This window comes from Sphaerodactylus townsendi, linkage group LG13 (genome assembly GCF_021028975.2).
Source record: "Sphaerodactylus townsendi isolate TG3544 linkage group LG13, MPM_Stown_v2.3, whole genome shotgun sequence".
NCBI classification, from domain to species: Eukaryota; Metazoa; Chordata; class Lepidosauria; order Squamata; family Sphaerodactylidae; genus Sphaerodactylus; species Sphaerodactylus townsendi.
In genome coordinates this window covers 55,448,409-55,465,592 of record NC_059437.1, presented here as the reverse complement: position 1 = coordinate 55,465,592, position 17,184 = coordinate 55,448,409, and the positions used below count along the sequence as shown (strand labels likewise).

The following is a 17,184-nucleotide window of genomic DNA, read 5'->3' as shown; positions in this document are numbered from 1 at the left end:
CTTTCCCTGACTTCAGCCTGATCCAGGTGGAGGAAGGGTGCCATCATCAGATGGAGGTTTTTAAGCAGAGGCTGCATGGCCACCTGGTGAGAGTGCTTGAATGGTGTATTCTTGCATGGCTGGGGGTTGGACTTGATGACCCTTGTGGTCTCTCCCAGCCCTATGATTCTATCCTGCCCCAGTTTGTTTTTGTTAGACAAGACTTGGAAACACCAAAGCACAAGTTTACTGCTTTGTTTCATTTTTGTTTTGCTGCTGTTTCATCTCCCGTGGAATGCAGTACTCATATTTGCTAACAAGTCAGCTGGAATCCCAGCGCATCTATTGGGAGAACAAGATTGTCCGAATAGAAAAAGACACCGGTGAAGAGGTGAGTTGAAAACTTTATGGTATTAATAATGCGTCTTTCAGTTTTCAGGATGGCAGGTTGGAGCTATAAGTCATGTTGTGCTTAAGCAGTGGAGAGGGGAGGGGTTAAGCAAATGGGCAGGTCTGTTCCCCACCCCACCCTTTTACAATCAGGTAGCTGCCTTTTCCTGGGGCAAGACCATCTAGCCGGGGGCTGTTGGCAGTCTGGTAGGGGCCATCCATTTGGCCCCTCCTGGTCAGGATGTAAACATTGCATAATAGTAGGTACCTCTGTTTGCTGATCCCCATTCTAACTTTTACATTGAATTGTAAAACGCTTTGAATTCATTGCTGGGAAGGCAGTGTATGGATGTCGCAAATTAATAAAATGGGTCATGGACGAAAAACAATTAGCAGAGGCTTTCAGAACGGTTAGAGCAACAGCCTCCTGGAGTTTGCGCCAGACTGGCTCATTTCCTTCGTCAGGAGTTTTGCCGTCTATGGGGAACAGTTCCCCAGGACTAAGACACGCCAAAGGGGCGTCAGTGTGTGGCAGCAAGATGCAAACAGATATCTTATGGCTTAGATCAGGGGTAGGGAACCTGCGGCTCTCCAGATGTTCAGGAACTACAATTCCCATCAGCCTCTGTCAGCATGGCCAATTGGCCATGCTGGTAGGGGTTGATGGGAATTGTAGTTCCTGAACATCTGGAGAGCCGCAGGTTCCCTACCCCTGGCTTAGATTTTTGTGGAGCACACTCTTGTCTTGCAGACTTGTATATAGAAGAAGAGGAAGAAGAGTTTGTACCCCCCTTTATCTCCTGTAAGGAGACCCAAAGGGGCTTACAGTGTCCTTTCCCTCCCCCCCCCCCACATCAAACACCCTGTGAGGTGGGTGGGGCTGAAAGAGAAAGTGAAAGAGAGCCAAGACACTTTCTCCCGCCCGGGAGTCCGGGGGAATACATGACAGCCCACAACCATTCATTTATAGATATATAGCAACCAATTAGAGTCCGGAGGGCAGTCCCTTCCTGAATCTTGAAGGCAGAAACGGGGCGAGGCGATGACGTAGGCACAGGCGGGAAAAACACAAAATAATCCTATGGGTGCTTAGGGCCAGGAAGAGGACGGCACCCTTATCTGCCTGCTGGTGGGATTAAGGCAGATGGAGGCACTTCTTCTGGGGTTCCTTTTGTCAAATGTCCATTCATGGTTTTTGCAAATGAAAAGGACATGCCCGGGTGGAGCAGGGGTGGATTCCTGCCTTGAGCAAAAGAGGTTCCATGCAGACACAAATACAAAATACAACAGTAATTCCTGCATTCTACCCAACTTGTTCCTATCTAACTTATAAGGAAATAAAACATAATTTCACAGCAAGATCAGAAATGGAATTATTCATTTCTGACTCCGCTATCAATAACACAGTTGGCTGGTTCCCAAAGTGAATGTGGAGCTGGCAGCCTCTGTGCCCGCGGAGGGCTAGCAGGGCAGAGTTTTGGCCGGCTGAGCAGTGATCGTTAAGGGAGACAGTGCAAAAGAATAGTGAAGAAATAATTGTCAAGTCCAGGAACTCAGGGCAAGCCAAGGATGAAATTTCCTGGTTTTGAGTGAATCAAGGGGTGGAGGGGGGCAGGGGTGGGGGGGAGATGCTTCTCAGGAAAGTAACAAAAAGTAGTTCGCATTGAGCGGAGGGGCCAAAAGGGTAGAAGCTCCACCTGTGCCTGAGGCAGACACATGGGAGATGTTCAGGCAAAACCAGTAAAAGACAAATGAAGCCCACTTGGCTTGCTTAACAGTAATTAGATTTTGCACTCAGGAAAATTTGCACTTGCTGATGAAATCACATTGATAGGGGTGGGTGGGTCCCCCAGTTTGCACCCACGCACCACAGCCCTGGAAATGGATAGATAGATGTCCCACATCAGTGAATCAGAAGGTTGCAGCTGTTTGTTAGCATAGCCTTAAGAGAGCCTTGTCCTTTTCCAAAGCAAGGCACTGCTAGCTTCTGAAACTGCTACCAGGGCAATTAGATGGAGTTGGGGCAGACAGCAGCCATCTAGGTCAGTGATGGCAAACCTTTTTGAGACCGAGTGCCCAAACTACAACCCCAAAACCCACTTATTTATCGCAAAGTGCCAACACGGCAATTTAACCTGAATTCTGAGGTTTTAGTTGAGAAGAAATGGTTGGCTCTGAGGCATGCGTTACTCGGGAATAAGCTTGGTGGTAGTTGATGGCTTTGCTTTGAAGCAACCATGCAACTCTTTGAACGGGTGAATCACGACCCTAGGAGGGTTTACTCAGAAGCAAGCCCCATTGCCAGCAACCGAGCTTACTCCCAGGTAAAGGATCACGCTTTAGTTCTTCGCATTAAAATCATTGGGTTTAACAGTGCTTAACAGGGTTACCTACACTGCTACCCCAAAATTAGGTCTTAGGTTTAATGCTAATAATCGAGCCCAGCGGCCCAGGCCAGCCTAGATTTCCCCCCCACATGATGAACTCTTTTTGTGCGTGTCCACAGAGAGGGCTCTGAGTGCCACCTCTGGCACCCGTGCCATAGGTTTGCCATCACTGATCTAGGTGATGGTGCTTATAAAATGGTTGATGTAGACTTCTGCAGCCTTCTCTTGCAACCAATTTATTTATGTCATGTATAGTCCACCTTTTTCACTGAGACTCAAGGTCAGGGGTCTGCAACCTGTGGCTCTCCAGATGTTCATGGACTACAATTCCTATCAATAAGATTTTGCCCATTTGAAGAGTGGCACCTGCCACTCAACTGCATTGTAGATGAGCAGTCCTGCTGTTGTGGAACATGATGGATCTATGCAGATACAATGGACCTGTTTTGTGTGCTGCTGCCTACAACTGAACCCAACAGCTGATGGGCAGCCAGTGGAGGGATATCAAAATGGCAGCAACACACCTGCTCTGATTGGCTCCTGATTCTTCCCCAGCTGCACATTATGAAATTCATATAAAGGCAAATCGATTACAGGCTGATTGAAAGACCCAGCCTAGTCTGTGGAAGCTCTTTTAGCTTTTATTAGACTGAGGATAGTTACCAGCGAATGCTGTCCCAGAAGCAATTCTGATCTGTCATTCTGGTTAAATCTAGTGGTCTGGTCTTTTCCTGAGCTTGACTGAGTGTGCTAGAGTTGGGAGGGACCTAAGAGGCTACCTAGTGCAGCTTTCTACTCAGTGAAGGAAATCCACAGCTACCCTGTTTCCCCGAATATAAGACATCCCCAAAAAATAAGACATAGTACAGGTTTTGCTGAAGTGCAAAATATAAGGCATCCCCCGAAAGTAAGACATAGCAAAGTTTTTGTTTGGAAGCATGCCCGTCGAACAGAAAACAGAAAAATAAGACATCCCCTGAAAATAAGACATAGCGCATCTTTGGGAGCAAAAATTAATATAAGACACTGTCTTATATTCGGGGAAACACGGTAGAAGGAGTGGAAACGGGGTTGGTTAGCGGCTTTTTGGCATGAGCCCCTGCAGAGTTGATGGGAGACTTGCACAGGTTAAAACATAAGAACACAAGAAAGAGCCTGCTGGATCAGACCAGAGTCCATCTAGTCCAGCACTCTGCTACTCGCAGTGGCCCACCAGGTGCCTTTGGGAGCTCACATGCAGGAGGTGAAAGCAATGGCCTTCTCCCGAGCATCTGGTCTGCTAAGGCATTTTCAGTCTCAGATCAAGGAGGATCAAGATTGGGAGCCATCCTGGGCAGCTTGATGCCTGCATTCCAGTACTTCTTGTTTCCACACAAGATTGTGTGAGGGGGCGGGAGAGGGAGATGCTGAGCTGTACACTTCTAAGTTCCTGGTTCTGATTTCTCCTCTGCCGCCAACTTGCCAGATAGCCTTAGTTGTGTCACTCTTTCTCAGCTCACCCACCACCCATCTGAGCACCATTGCTTATTCAGTATAAGTGCGTGGCTGTAAAGTCTGCCCGCTGTACCGGATTGAGATCAAAGGGGTTCCCACACACAGGTGCTCAGTCTGGATAAAATGTGGAACACAAGAAGGAAACATTGAAGAAAGGGGGGGAACCTGCCCTGGCGAGTTAGATAAAAACAAAGCAGAAAGCTGAGATTTCTGTTTCGCATTCTGTTTCACATCTAATTATTGTCTAAGTAGGAAGGGGAAAGTCCAAAAGAAAATCAGAAATGAAAGAAAAATTATAGTGGGGCAGAAAGCCTGCTGGGTATTGACAGTTCTAAACATAAAGAAAGCCAGGGTCGCTGTGCAGCGGCAGAAGGTGCCAAACCACCTCTATTAGTTTCTTGCCATGGAAATCCCCACAACAGACCCCTTGTGAGGCAGGTGGGGCTGAGAGAGTTCAGAGAGAATTGCGACTGGCCCAAGGTCACCCAACAAGCGTCATGTGAAAGAGCAGGGAAACAAATCCAGTTTATCCGCAGCTCATGTGGAGCAGTGGGGAATCAAACCCAGGCCGCCAGATCGGAGTCTGCTGCTCCTAACCACTACGCCATGCTGGCCGGTGCAGAAGTTCATGCGAGGCTGTCGGGCCAGTGACAAACTCTCAGCCAAGCCTACCTAAAAGGGTGATTGTGTCCCCCATTCCACTTTCTCACAATAATGTTCAAGTCCCAACTGGGGAGAACGGGTGGGGGAGGGGGTGTCAGTAAATGAAAAAATGTGTACATCCACTTGCCTGTTTTTTGAAGTCAGCTTTTTCTTATCTCTGTGCCCCCGCTCCCCACCCAACCCTTCATTTCTTCCTCCTTGGGATTGGCACATTTCCCAGCTTTTCCTGTTTTGGCGGCTCCCTTTTTAAACCCTGACTGGCTCCTTCGGCTACCTGGCCGTGGGCAAGAAAATCCTCTGCTGCCTTCTTGAGGCCAAGGGTCAGCCCTCTTGGCAGATGCGGCTTCTTTGCGGCGGAAGCTGTGTCGCTTGCGCCAGAGAGCTGGATTTCTCCTTTTTTTGTTTGCTTTGTGGGCCTCTCAGAATGTGTGTCAATAGAATAGGTCATGTGGCTCTTAGTGCTTACTGTAGCAAAAACCCCAAATGCAATTTGTTTGTTTGTTTGTTTGGAACCACACTTTCTGTATGCCAGCAAGTTATTTGTATTTGTTATCTGTAGGCAGCAATCCTGAGGTTAAATATTAATTTTTGAAATGAAATATTTTAAAGCAGTACCACCCCCACCCCCAGATGGGATTCTGGCTGCAATTCCACTCCTCTCCATTGAGCACTATAAAATGCAAGCAAATTGCGGGTAAATTTTGACAGACATTTGTTCTTGGGCTTAACCTTACTTTGATTTTGCAAACTTGAATGCATTTGCAAAGCACCTACCCTACAGAACAATGTTGTTATTTCAGTGCTTCCTATACTCATAGGCTTATGTATATTAATGGAATAAGCCCATGAACAGCCCAGTAAGGTAGGACAGCATTATTTTGATGTTGCAGATTTGGGTGAGTGTGCTTGTGTTTGTGGGGTTCCCTAAGGCTACGTAGTATGCCTCTGGGGAAGATTAGATTTGAAGAGGGGCTCACCCAGCTGCCAGCTATGCTGCGGCACCAGTTGCAAAACAGTCAAAAATCCTGGGACTCAGGCCAGCCTTTAAGTAATATCCCTGGAACTGAAGCAACTGCCTCTTCATTCCAGTTCCATGCTCATGTATTGGGTTCTCATGTGTGCCCTCTGCACATCCTCAGAAGAATGCTGTCCTCACCCTGCATGTTTCAGTCTTGATCCATGCCATGGTGGGAGCTAAATCCTTGGCTATATGTACAGCTACTGCTGTGTTTGCATGATAGCCGCCTAATCTCCTATGTAGAAATGTGTACTTGGGAGTCATTTTTCTGAATGAGTCTGGCAGGCTGCTGGGCATGGCTTGGCTTGTCAGTATAGGGCCGTGGTGGCAAACCTTTGGCACTCCAGATGTTATGGACTACAATTCCCATCAGCCCCTGCCCACATGGCCAATTGGCCATGCTGGAAGGGGTTGATGGGAATTGTAGTCCATAACATCTGGAGTGCCAAAGGTTCACCACCACTGGATAGGGTTTAGTTTCAGTTGGATGGAGTTGACTGTTACAGCTGATTGTGGCCATTTTCTATGTTCCTGCATTGCAGGGGGTTGGACTTGATGGGCTAACTCTATGATTCTATGGGGAAAGAGCTGGAGGTACGGAGATGCAGGACAGGGAGGTGGCGTTCGGCCTTTCCAGACTGGGGATCTACTGAACGTGATCTGCAAGTGTATGACAGGAAGTCACGAGAGCCACGTGTTAGGAGTGGATGGGAGGAGCCAGAATTATTTCTTTGCCATTGTCAACTCAGGGCTGTTTGCAGCCAGCCAAAAGTGCTGGGAACAGGAAGCATGAGCTGACAGCCGGGTGGTGCATCAGAAGCCAGTGCTGAGAGTTGGGGAAGAACCCCGGGGACCCTTGTGTGACTTCACCTCACCATTTGCTGGTCTTCTCAGTATACACCCAGAGAGAGACTGGAGGTGTGGCACCCTCAATTCTATTCCCAGCAGGTCTTTGCAGGAGGCAGGTGTGTAGTAAGAACGACTGTTCTGCACACTTGAGAGTCCCAGACCCTGGCACTGGAGTGATGCCCTGTCTGTGCCCAAGGGGGATTTTAGTTTAGTCCTGACAGGGCTGGTTGCTGGAAGTGAGTGGCAGAGGGTGAAGCAGTGGTGTGCCTGCTTCCACAGTCTCCCAATAGCATCAGTGCCTTTTAGTTCAGTACCAGAATTTCATGTGGTGAAATTCCTTGATCTGAGATTGCAAATGCCTTAGCAGACCAGGTGCTCAGGAGGAGCAGCAGCAGCAGAAGGCCATTGCTTTCACCTCCTGCACGTGAGCTCCCAAAGGCACCTGGTGGGCCACTGCGAGTAGCAGAGTGCTGGACTAGATGGACTCTGGTCTGATCCAGCAGGCTAGTTCTTATGTTCTTATGTTCTTTTAGCCTTTGGAGCACCATGAAGCTCAGTCCAGCAGTAATGCCAAAGGAGGGGGACACTCCTCTTTATTCCACACAGAGAAAGCTTCCATTTATGCTGCAGGGTATGGGCAGATCAGGGCAGCCTTTGGAGCCAATTCATCATGTGTAGCCTCCAGCGGTCAGAACCCAGGCGTTGACGTCCCGTCCCAATTACCCCCACCCGCTCCCCAGTTCCCACGGTTTGCTTACATTCCCACACACACACAGCCCTTCAAGAAGTGTCCAAAATCTGTGGATTTACTCCAGGAAGCTCCACTGCCAGAATGAAAATGTGTTGCTTGGACTTTGGCACGTTTGAAAAAGTCTCTTTGTTTTCCAACAGATCAACAACATGAAAACCAAATTTAAAGAGACCATTGAGAAATGCGACGCCCTGGACCGCAGGCTGAACGAGCTGATCAAGGAGAAGCAGTCGCTCGAAAGGAAGTACGTCCGCCTGGTTCTTTCCCTAGAAAGTGGATTCTTCCAACTGAGCGCTGACTCGATGCCAGCAGTCTTGCCTAGAAGACTCTTCTTAATCCGTGTCTGAGATACTTACAAGGGCCCTTCAGGTTAAATGAACGGAGGTGAAGCCAGACATGCTTTTTCTGACCTGTGTGCCCAGGCGTTGTGGAAATCACCAGTCCTGGAGGCAGAGCCGCCTTAATTTACTGCAGCAACCAACCGTCTGCTGGCAGCCAAATCGCAGCTAACTAATGTATTGATACTAGATTTTCAACCATTAGCATTTTAGAGACCAGCAAGATTTTTTCAAGGTGTCAGCTTTTGAAAGTTAAAAGTCTCCTGTGATCAAGGGAGCTTTGACTCTTTGACAGCTGATGCCCCCAAAATCTTGTTGGTCTCTGAGGAGCTCCTGTGCTCATATCTAGTAGTTCTGCTACAGGCAGACATGGCTACCCGCTGAAAAAAATATATTCCTGCATCTCATTGCAGAGAACCAAGAAAATGAGATCCAGGCTCTGTGTGTGTGGGCCAGTCCCTGCTTTCTATGAGTGGGAGTGGAAGTGGGCTAGTTCTGTCTTTCTAATAGAGAAAGCCGTCCCCAAGTTCTATTGTGTGTCTGTTGGGGGCTGTAAAGTTGCTTTCGGGGTATGGCAACCCTGTGAATTAATGAGCTCCAAAGCATCCTATCCGTAATAGCCCTGCTCAGGTCTGGCAAACTGAAGGCCCACATTCCCTTGATTGAGTCAATCCAGCATCTTAGATTCTATTGCCGTGGTGGTGAACCTATGGCACCCCAGATGTTCATGGACTACAATTCCCATCAGCCCCTGCCAGCATGGCCATGCTGGCAGGGGCCGATGGGAATTGTAGTCCATGAACATCTGGAGTGCCATAGGTTCACCACCACTGTTCTATTGAGATAACTGTAAATCTGCACACGAATTCAATCTTGGTCTCAATTCGGTCTGGGAGTGGCTGGCAGATTCCCTCTTGCAAAAGAATACTTTTTCTTCTCCTATTCTTCTTACTTTGTCAGTTCATCCACAGTATCCCGAGAGCCACACTCTCCTGTGCTTGGATTGTTTCCTCCATCTTTGCAATATAGTGTAGCCCACCTTTATCTTGGGCTAATGGGCACCTTGTGCAAATTATATAATATCCTTCTTTGGCTGTTTTTATGTAAGAAGCTGGAGGCCATGTGAAGCAGTAGGGTGGGACAGGGTTTTTGGGGGGGAGGGTTGAAATGTCCACTATACCCTGCTCCAGAATTCTGAACTCTGAGGAGTTTAGCAGCCCGCCCCCCCTCCCCCCCCCCCCCCCCCCATCACACAGCAGTTCTCAGCATTCCTAACTGGCGAGGAAACCAGTTAGCAGTTAAAATAATATTTGAGACTTTGTGTTTAAGCAATTCAGTGGGCAATGTGGAAACATTCCAAACTCCCTTTCAGGCAGATGAGAGAAACATTCTGTCTTCCAAGTATATATTAATGCAACAGGCAACGCAGGCACTTGCCTTTCACCTGAGTGACGTAACGAAGTGAGAGCCTCAGCGTCTGGCATCAGCCTTTGACAGCTGATAATGTGATGGATGTGCTTCTTTTGTAGCTTCAAAATGATCATAACCCAAACAGGGTTCATGTCCACCCCGCACCCCCATCCTCATTTGTTTACAGCCCCCCAACCGCCAGGAGAAAGTGTCCAAAGTCTGCCTTCTAGATGAGGAATAACAGGCAATTCCCCAGGGCTGGGGCAACTACTGAGAAGACCCTGCTGGTGGTGGATGTCATTCTGGCGTCCACTTGGGGTGGTATCCTGAGCACTGACAGATTGTAAAGAATCAGATCTTATGTATCTGTTGTTCTGACTTCTGAGATTTCAGCCACAGTTTTGTCTGCGTCTCCACAGCAAGAAGGGTTGTAAGCTTGCTTTTTAGTAGTGTGCTTTTCCTGGGCTCCTGCAGTATTTGCACGAAGCTACAATGTCTTCCTTCAGGTGAATTCAGCCCTCATCCAAGACCAGACTTTTCTTTTTCCCCTGGTTAGCTCTGCTATTAATCAGCAGAAGTCATGGCCTCTTTTTCGTGTTGTCTGATCTCTAAGACACACTGGAGGCATTTTAATGCTGATTCTGAGCCCTGGGTTCAGGCTGCCAGAGGACGTAGTGATGGCTGTAGGCATAGATTGCTTTAAAAGGGAATTAGATTGATGGAAGGCAGGTCTTGTCAATGGCTACTAGCCAGGGTGACTAAAGAAAACCTCCACGTTCAGAGGCAGTCAACTGGTGCCAGGAGGTTACGTCAGGGGAAGGGCATAGGGCAGTGGTGGCGAACCTTTGGCACTCCAGATGTTATGGACTACAATTTCCATCAGCCCCTGCCAGCATGGCCAATTGTATCAATCAACCACCAGATGCAACGTTGAAGCTAATACAAAACCAAAAGCTAATACAAAACCAGAAATGGTTGCATCAACCATTTTTATGTGCTGAAAGGTGCATAATAAACAATAAAGTGCATATATACAAGGAAACAAGTGCAACAATAAATACAACAGCACTCTATGTGGCTAATATTCTTAAGGACAAAGCTCTTAGGTGTAAGAGTTCTCAGCTGTTAAGGTATCAGCATTCGCACGCAGTACTTCCAGTTTACCGAGACAATGTCCTCTTAAGAATGTTTATTATTTATTTTATTTATTTATTTATTCGTTCCACTTTTATACCGCCCTCCCCCAAGGGGCTCAGGGCGGTTTACAACATAATATAAACAAGCGGATAAACAAAATAAAATATTAAAATTCATCAGTTAAAATGCAGCGTTCTAAATTCATAATCAAATTATGCACCTTTCAGCACATAAAAGCGGTTGATGCAACGCGTTTCTGGTTTTGTATTAGCATGGTCAATTGGCCATGGGGCTGATGGGAATTGTAGTCCATAACGTCTGGAGTGCCAAAGGTTCGCCACCACGGGCATAGGGCCTCTATCCTTTGTCCTCCAGAGGACCTGGTTGGTCAATGGATGCTAGGCAGGATGCTAGTCTAGGCGGGCCACTGGTCTGGCAGGGGGCTCTTTTTTATGTTTGGACAGGAGGGCACAAAAATGCATGGTGTGGCTGATTTCTTGGAACCCCCCCCCCCCCCCCCCGGGGCCCTATTTATGGCACTCGTCCTTACTAGCTTGGCCAAAATCCAAGCAAACTGTAATCGGTCAGGGCTGTTGATCTTTGCTTAGAGTTTTTTGTCCACGGAGTTTGTGGGTGATTCCAGGAAATTGTACCAACCCCTGTTTTCTTCTGCTGGGGATGGGTGTTGTGTGGTCTGCAAGCCCTTGGGGATGGAGCAGCCTCCAAACAGCCCCCAACCCCCCGCCCCGACTGTCACCTGCTCCTCCCTTTCAGATGCAGCCAGCTGAGCACCAAAGTGTCCAAACTCACCACCGAGCTGAAGGAGGAGCAGGAGATGAACAAGTGTCTGCGGGCGAACCAGATCTTGCTCCAGAACAAGCTGAAGGACGAGGAGAAGCTGCTGAAGGAGACCTGCGAGCAGAAGGACCTGCAGATCACCGAAGTGCAGGAGCAGCTGCGGGACGTCATGTTCTACCTGGAAGCCCAGCAGAAGATCAATCACCTCCCTGCCGAGGCGCGGCAGGAGATCCAGGAGGGACAGATCAATATTGCCATGGCGTCGGCAGCCAGCTCTTCCGCGGGGGGCACCGGGAAGCCTTCATCCCGGAAGGGGAGGGCCAAGCGGGGCAAGTGAGGAAGGGGGCGGCCCAGGCTGCTGACCTCACCAAAACTGGCCACAGAGAGCTGGGCGGAGGTGGAAGGAGTGTCGCCTGTCAGGTGCACGAGTCTAGCCAGGGGATCGGCTGCTGGTTGCTAGAGCATTTTCTCCCCTCGGTGAACTAGCCAGCACCGTTGGGCAGTCCTTAAGAATTTCCTTCTGCTCTTAGGTGGTTACTTAGTCACTCCTTGGCTGACTGACGTTATTTAACTTCTTCCTCTCTGCTGCATATCCGAGACATTGTGTTCTGTTCTAGATGTTTGCTTGGGAACTCACTTTAAAACATGCAAAAACCAAAACAGTGACAGAGCCTTAGGTTTATTTAAGGGGGGCAGGCCGGGATAGGGCCGCCTCCACCACTTTCCTGAAACCCAGCGTCAGAAGCAGGGTTTCCTGAATGATCTCAGGATGCCTGGTTTGAAATGAGCACGGGCGTTCTCACGGTAGCGTGTGCTTTGAACGTCTGGGGAGGGCTGGACAGAATGGAGAAAGCAAATAGGCACGTGGTCCTTGCAAGACTCTGGGGGAGACGGTCTCCTGCTGGCACCCCATCCTTGATCATGTGTCTTGCTTTAGGCTGCCAGGGGAATTCACGCAGCCCTACACAGCGGAGAAGAAGCTCTGCTCATAGTGTTGAGAGCTCTGCATGGGTGTTTGTTAGCATAACACGCTGCTCTGGCATCTGGGGCCCTTTGGCCTAAGTAGGTGAACCCAGCTGGGCAACAGTTGAGGGCTGAACAAGGGGGGGATACTGGCCAAGCATTCTGGGGCTGCCCTGAAAGCAAAGGTGGCGCAAGGCACCGACTCAGCCCAGTCCGTTGCCTTTCAGAAGCATCTCAAGTCTTCGTTGCCCAGTTGAGGCAGTCCCGACTCCACAAGCATTCTGTCCGTGTAGCGGTGCTGGGTAGCTTTCTGGGAGGATTCTCAGTTAACATGGAAGCAGCCTGAGGGTATTCAAAGGGCTCCGTTCTTTATGATGTGGTAGAGAGGGAGCAACCCTTGTGATATTTTCTCTGCCCTGCCCAGCTGAAGGGCAGACTTTTCCGTAGAGTCCCTGCTTTTAATTACCCAGTAAGTGCTATGCCTTACACAAGTCCATGTGAGCCAACTCGGACAACATCTTTTCACACACACTGCTGTGGGGGAAAGGATGACTGGGGTTCTCCCTCCCTCCCTCTCTCCACTTCTTAGCTTCTCCCCAGGCTGTATTTCTTCTGTGGAGTTCCAGGTGTGTTTTCCCTTTCCATACTCATTTTGGGAACTGGGCCCCTTCCAAAAGGCCTTGTTCCGAGAAGAGGCAGGAAAGGGCTGTTGGGATTTTGGCTGTATGCATTTGCCAGTCTAGCTCTTCTGATAGCAGGAGGCGATAGGATTCAGATATAGGAAGTCCTGTTGGATGGGCTTCAGTTGGAAGGAAACTCAAAAGCTGTTGGAGCAGAGAGTGAAGATAGCCAGCCAGGGCTGTCTTGTTCCACGCTGGGACATTAATGTAGCCCGCCATGGATCCGACCCCTTCATGCTCCCCACCTCTCTTCCAGCTGTGCTGTCGCCGCCTTGTACTCAAGAGCAGCTGTGAATGACAAGTGTGCTTGGCCTCTGCCTGCCGCACACGTGCCATGTGAGTTTTGGCAAGACCTTTCTGCTTTGGGTGGCCACTGGCACTCTTGCATCTGTGGCACTACCTGAGGCCCCAATGGCCACATTCCAGTGATGTGGAAGCTGTCCTTCACAGTGCTCTAACACAAACCAGTGGACTCCATGGTGGTGTGTGAGGGGAAGTGTGTAGTACATGTACATTCTAGAAATCAGCCTAGTTTTGAATCTTCCATTAGTTAATGGGGAAATGTGCATTTTTCACGTGTCAGTCCCAGGCAGAGTGCAATATTCCACTGGCTGCAAAACCAGGATTTATTAAGCTGGCTGCATGAAACTGGGGACTTGAGTTCGACAGACATGTGTGTTTTACTACATAAAATGTATTGGCTTTCTGAACTTCTCAGTCTTTTGGTTCAAACTTCGTAGTATAATTTTTTTTAAATTCATGTACACGATGCATTGAGAGGTTTTCAAAGGCAAAGAGTTCCTCCTGTTGGTCTCCTATAGAAACTCTATTTTGGTTATTTAAAAGAATCCTATTTTTGCACTAGCTACTTCGTTAGATGCTCTGTGTGTGTGTGATCTTCGGTTTCTTCACACACACCAAGTCAGGATGACGCGAGTGTGTATTATTGCCGAGTCATCGCAAAGATGATGGGAAAACTTTTCAACAAGGGCTTTGAGTGGGAAAGAGGCTCCAGTTCACAACCCATTTGATCAGCCGATGCCTCACACAAAGTGTGAGGACCAACTGTTTTTATGGTGAATTCTTTGTTACAAGCTCCTGCAATGAAAGTTTAAACTGTCCCCAGAATTGTTACTACTCCAAACTGCACCTTGTTCACATTATAGTCGTGTGGAGTGACCCTGATTGTTTCTAAGGAAGCCTGGCCTTTACTCTAAAATGCCTGCGTGTCATGTTGTAGGTGGTGGCCCCGGCCTCTCGGAAGCCAGGGGCAGAGGCTTGGGGCTGTTAATTAATCCACATGACTGGTGTGCAGTACGAGAACACTGTGGTTGGGTGGGTAAGGTTTGCCAAGTCTCTCCTCCAGTGAGAGTTGTGTCTCTTTGTCAAAGGGTATGCTGGACTTTGGCTGGCACAAGGAATGCTAACAAAAACTTAGTTCTTAAAGTCACACGGCTGTGTAACATCTGCTACAAGACTACATTAAACTGGAAGAAACGTGTCCCGTGGCTCTTGTGTCTGATTTGTGTTTGTCATGGTGTGTATAATATTGCTGAGGAAAAATCAGTAGAGTTGGAATCACAAAATGTTGATTCTCCTCATATTGAAAACCGATCCTGTAACAGGTGGTGTTTGAACCTACTTCAGATCCTGTAGTCCATGAAAGTTTGTGCTGGGATAAAGTTATGGGAGTGTTTAAGGTGCCCACAAGGGTGTTATTTTGGCTACAACCCACTGACATAGGGACCTGTCTGATATTGTCATCACAAACTTACTGTGTTTCGCTGTATGGTACGGAAACCCATCACCTTCATTAAAACTTCTGCAGATGCACAGAGGCCTTTCTGTGTTGAAACCATTATCTTCTCCACATGAGAGAGAATACTGGAGTCTGGGCTCTCAGGTATGGTAACTCTTGAGTTCACAGGATCCCGGAAGAGGCTGTGGCTCAGAGGCAGAACACAGGCTGTGTGTGTATCAAACCCTGATCTCTGCAGTCTTGACCCGCCATCAGTCACAGGCCACAGTACTGAACAAAGCTGACAAAGGGACTCGCTGTGTCAGGCAAGCTCTTATTTGGGGAATCACTGAGTGATTCCTCCCTTACTCAGAAATTAGCCCTAGTTGCGTACCCATTAAGAACTCTGTATCCCTGGGTCACAGCCCTGTCCATCCTCTTTGCCTGCTTCCCTCTCAATCAGTCCCCTGTTCCTTCTTCAAACTATTGCAAACAGCCAGTTGGACTTTTAAAAATCCACCCCAGCACTATCTCCTCCCACTGTTGCTTAACATCCAGGTTGAGGAAGTGTTCTGGTGAGCCCCAAAGCTTGCTCACTCTGTCATTAGTCCCGTTGCGTTGGTGTTTATATGGGCTTTCCTTTTTTCTTTTTTCTTTTGGTGCCTCTGATAGCGATACCTTCATGCGATGGAGGCAGTGGGGGTGGGGACAACACACACAGTGGCATACAATGAAAGCTATACAAAGAGAGCTATACAAAGAAAACATTGACACTCAAGAGGACCAGTGAAACAATTGTGCAAGCCGTTACCACTGTGGAGAGGCGTCAGTTTAGTACAACAGCAGTTGAGGGAACGCAGGCGTGGGACGTGGGTTGGATGGGGGAAGAGAGAATTAGGTGTCTGTACTGATGTCACCCAAGTTACAAACCTCTGCACAATCTCGGCTGTCAATCAGCTGTCCACATTGGAATGGAAGCCTCTGGACAGTGATGATGAGGAACCTCCCCATGAACAACAAGCAGGGGTGTGTGTGTGTGGGGGGGATTTGCTGCAAATTCATAATTGTGACAATGTGTTGCTTTGCCAACATGTTTTATCAACCGCAACTGGACCCAATAGTCTTTTATGTAAGCTCCAGACAACCATTTCCACAACTTCCACCATAAGTAAGTCCACAGCTTAATCTAGCCATAGTGTGTTTTTTCTCCGTTGACATAAGCACTTTTGATTTACTTCATATTTTTCAGGTTTTCTGAAATTTTGAACCCTTTTTCTGAAATTTTGAACCTAGAGTAGAAATAGCAAGTTAATTTTATTAATGAGGTGTTAGTACCGGTAGTACATAAGAACATAAGAACTAGCCTGCTGGATCAGACCAGAGTCCATCTAGTCCAGCATTCTGCTACTCGCAGTGGCCCACCAGGTTCCTTTGGGAGCTCACATGCAGGAGGTGAAAGCAATGGCCTGCTGCTGCTGCTCCTGAGCACCTAGTCTGCTAAGGCATTTGCAATCTCAGATCAAGGAGGATCAAGATTGGTAGCCATAGATTGACTTCTCCTCCATCAATCTGTCAAACCCTTTTTTAAAGCTATCCAGCTATCCAGGTTGGTGGCCATCACCACCTCCTGTAGCGACATATTCAAACCTGTGAAAATCCGCGTTTAAGTGAAGTGTTTCTTTTTATTAGTCTAATTCTTCCCCAGCATTTTCAATGAATGCCCTAGTTTCTAGTATTGTGAAGAGAGAAAAATGTCTCTCTGTCAGCATTTTCTACCCATGCACTTAATTTTACCAGACTTCAATCATATCCCCTCAGGCGTCTCCTCCTCCCAAAACTAAGGGTCCCAAGCGGCTGCAGTCTCTCCTCATAAGAGATTGCTCAATCCTTCAATCATCGTTGCCTTCTCTGCACTTTTTTTCTATCTCTTGATATCCTTTTTTGAGAGATGTGGCGTCAGAACTGAACCTGATTACTCCAAGTGCGGTCGCACCACTGCTTTATATAAGGGCATGACAATCCTTGCAGTTTTATTATCAACTCCTTTCCTAATGATCCCCAGCATAGAGTTTGCCTTTTTCACAGCTGCCATGCATTGAGTTGACATTCCCATGGAACTATCAACTAAGACGCCCAAATCCCTTTCCTGGTCTGTGACTGATAGCACTGAACCCTGTAGCGTGTATGTGAAGTTTGGATTTTTTGCCCCTATGTGCATCACTTTGCATTTTGCTACATTGAACTGCATTTGCCATTTCTGAGCCCACTCACCTAATTTATCAAGGCCCGCTTGGACCTTGTAGGCAGTTGTAAAATATATGGATTAGTGTTAACGGCCTGTGTAAAATGCTCTTTTTTAAAGACGCTTTTAAAGTGTCTTAAAGATTATTTTAAAGATTATTTAACAGCAATCCTAACTGAACTCTGTGGCAGCAGAATGAAGAATTACATAAATAAACAATATCTGGCAAACGGTGCTGTGACTCACAGGTGTTTATACTCTGACGGGCTTGTTGGCCTCAAAGACGCTACTAAAATCTATTTGTGCTAGCAGTTACTTTTGTGAACCTGTCTTAAACCTGGCATGCA

At 47.8% G+C, this 17,184-nt stretch overlaps 1 protein-coding gene across 1 annotated transcript in view; it reads left to right on the top strand.

Annotated features, from left to right (window-relative positions):
• Nucleotides 1-14,358, top strand: part of LOC125442861 (BRCA1 associated protein) — a 30,233-nt gene extending 15,875 nt beyond the window's left edge. The window contains exons 10-12 of the mRNA XM_048514616.1: nt 281-370; nt 7,672-7,775; nt 11,191-14,358. Coding sequence (XP_048370573.1) covers nt 281-370; nt 7,672-7,775; nt 11,191-11,551 — 555 coding nt within the window. The 3' untranslated portion in view covers nt 11,552-14,358. The remainder of the gene's footprint in view (nt 1-280; nt 371-7,671; nt 7,776-11,190) is intronic.
• Nucleotides 14,359-17,184: the final 2,826 nt, after the last annotated feature.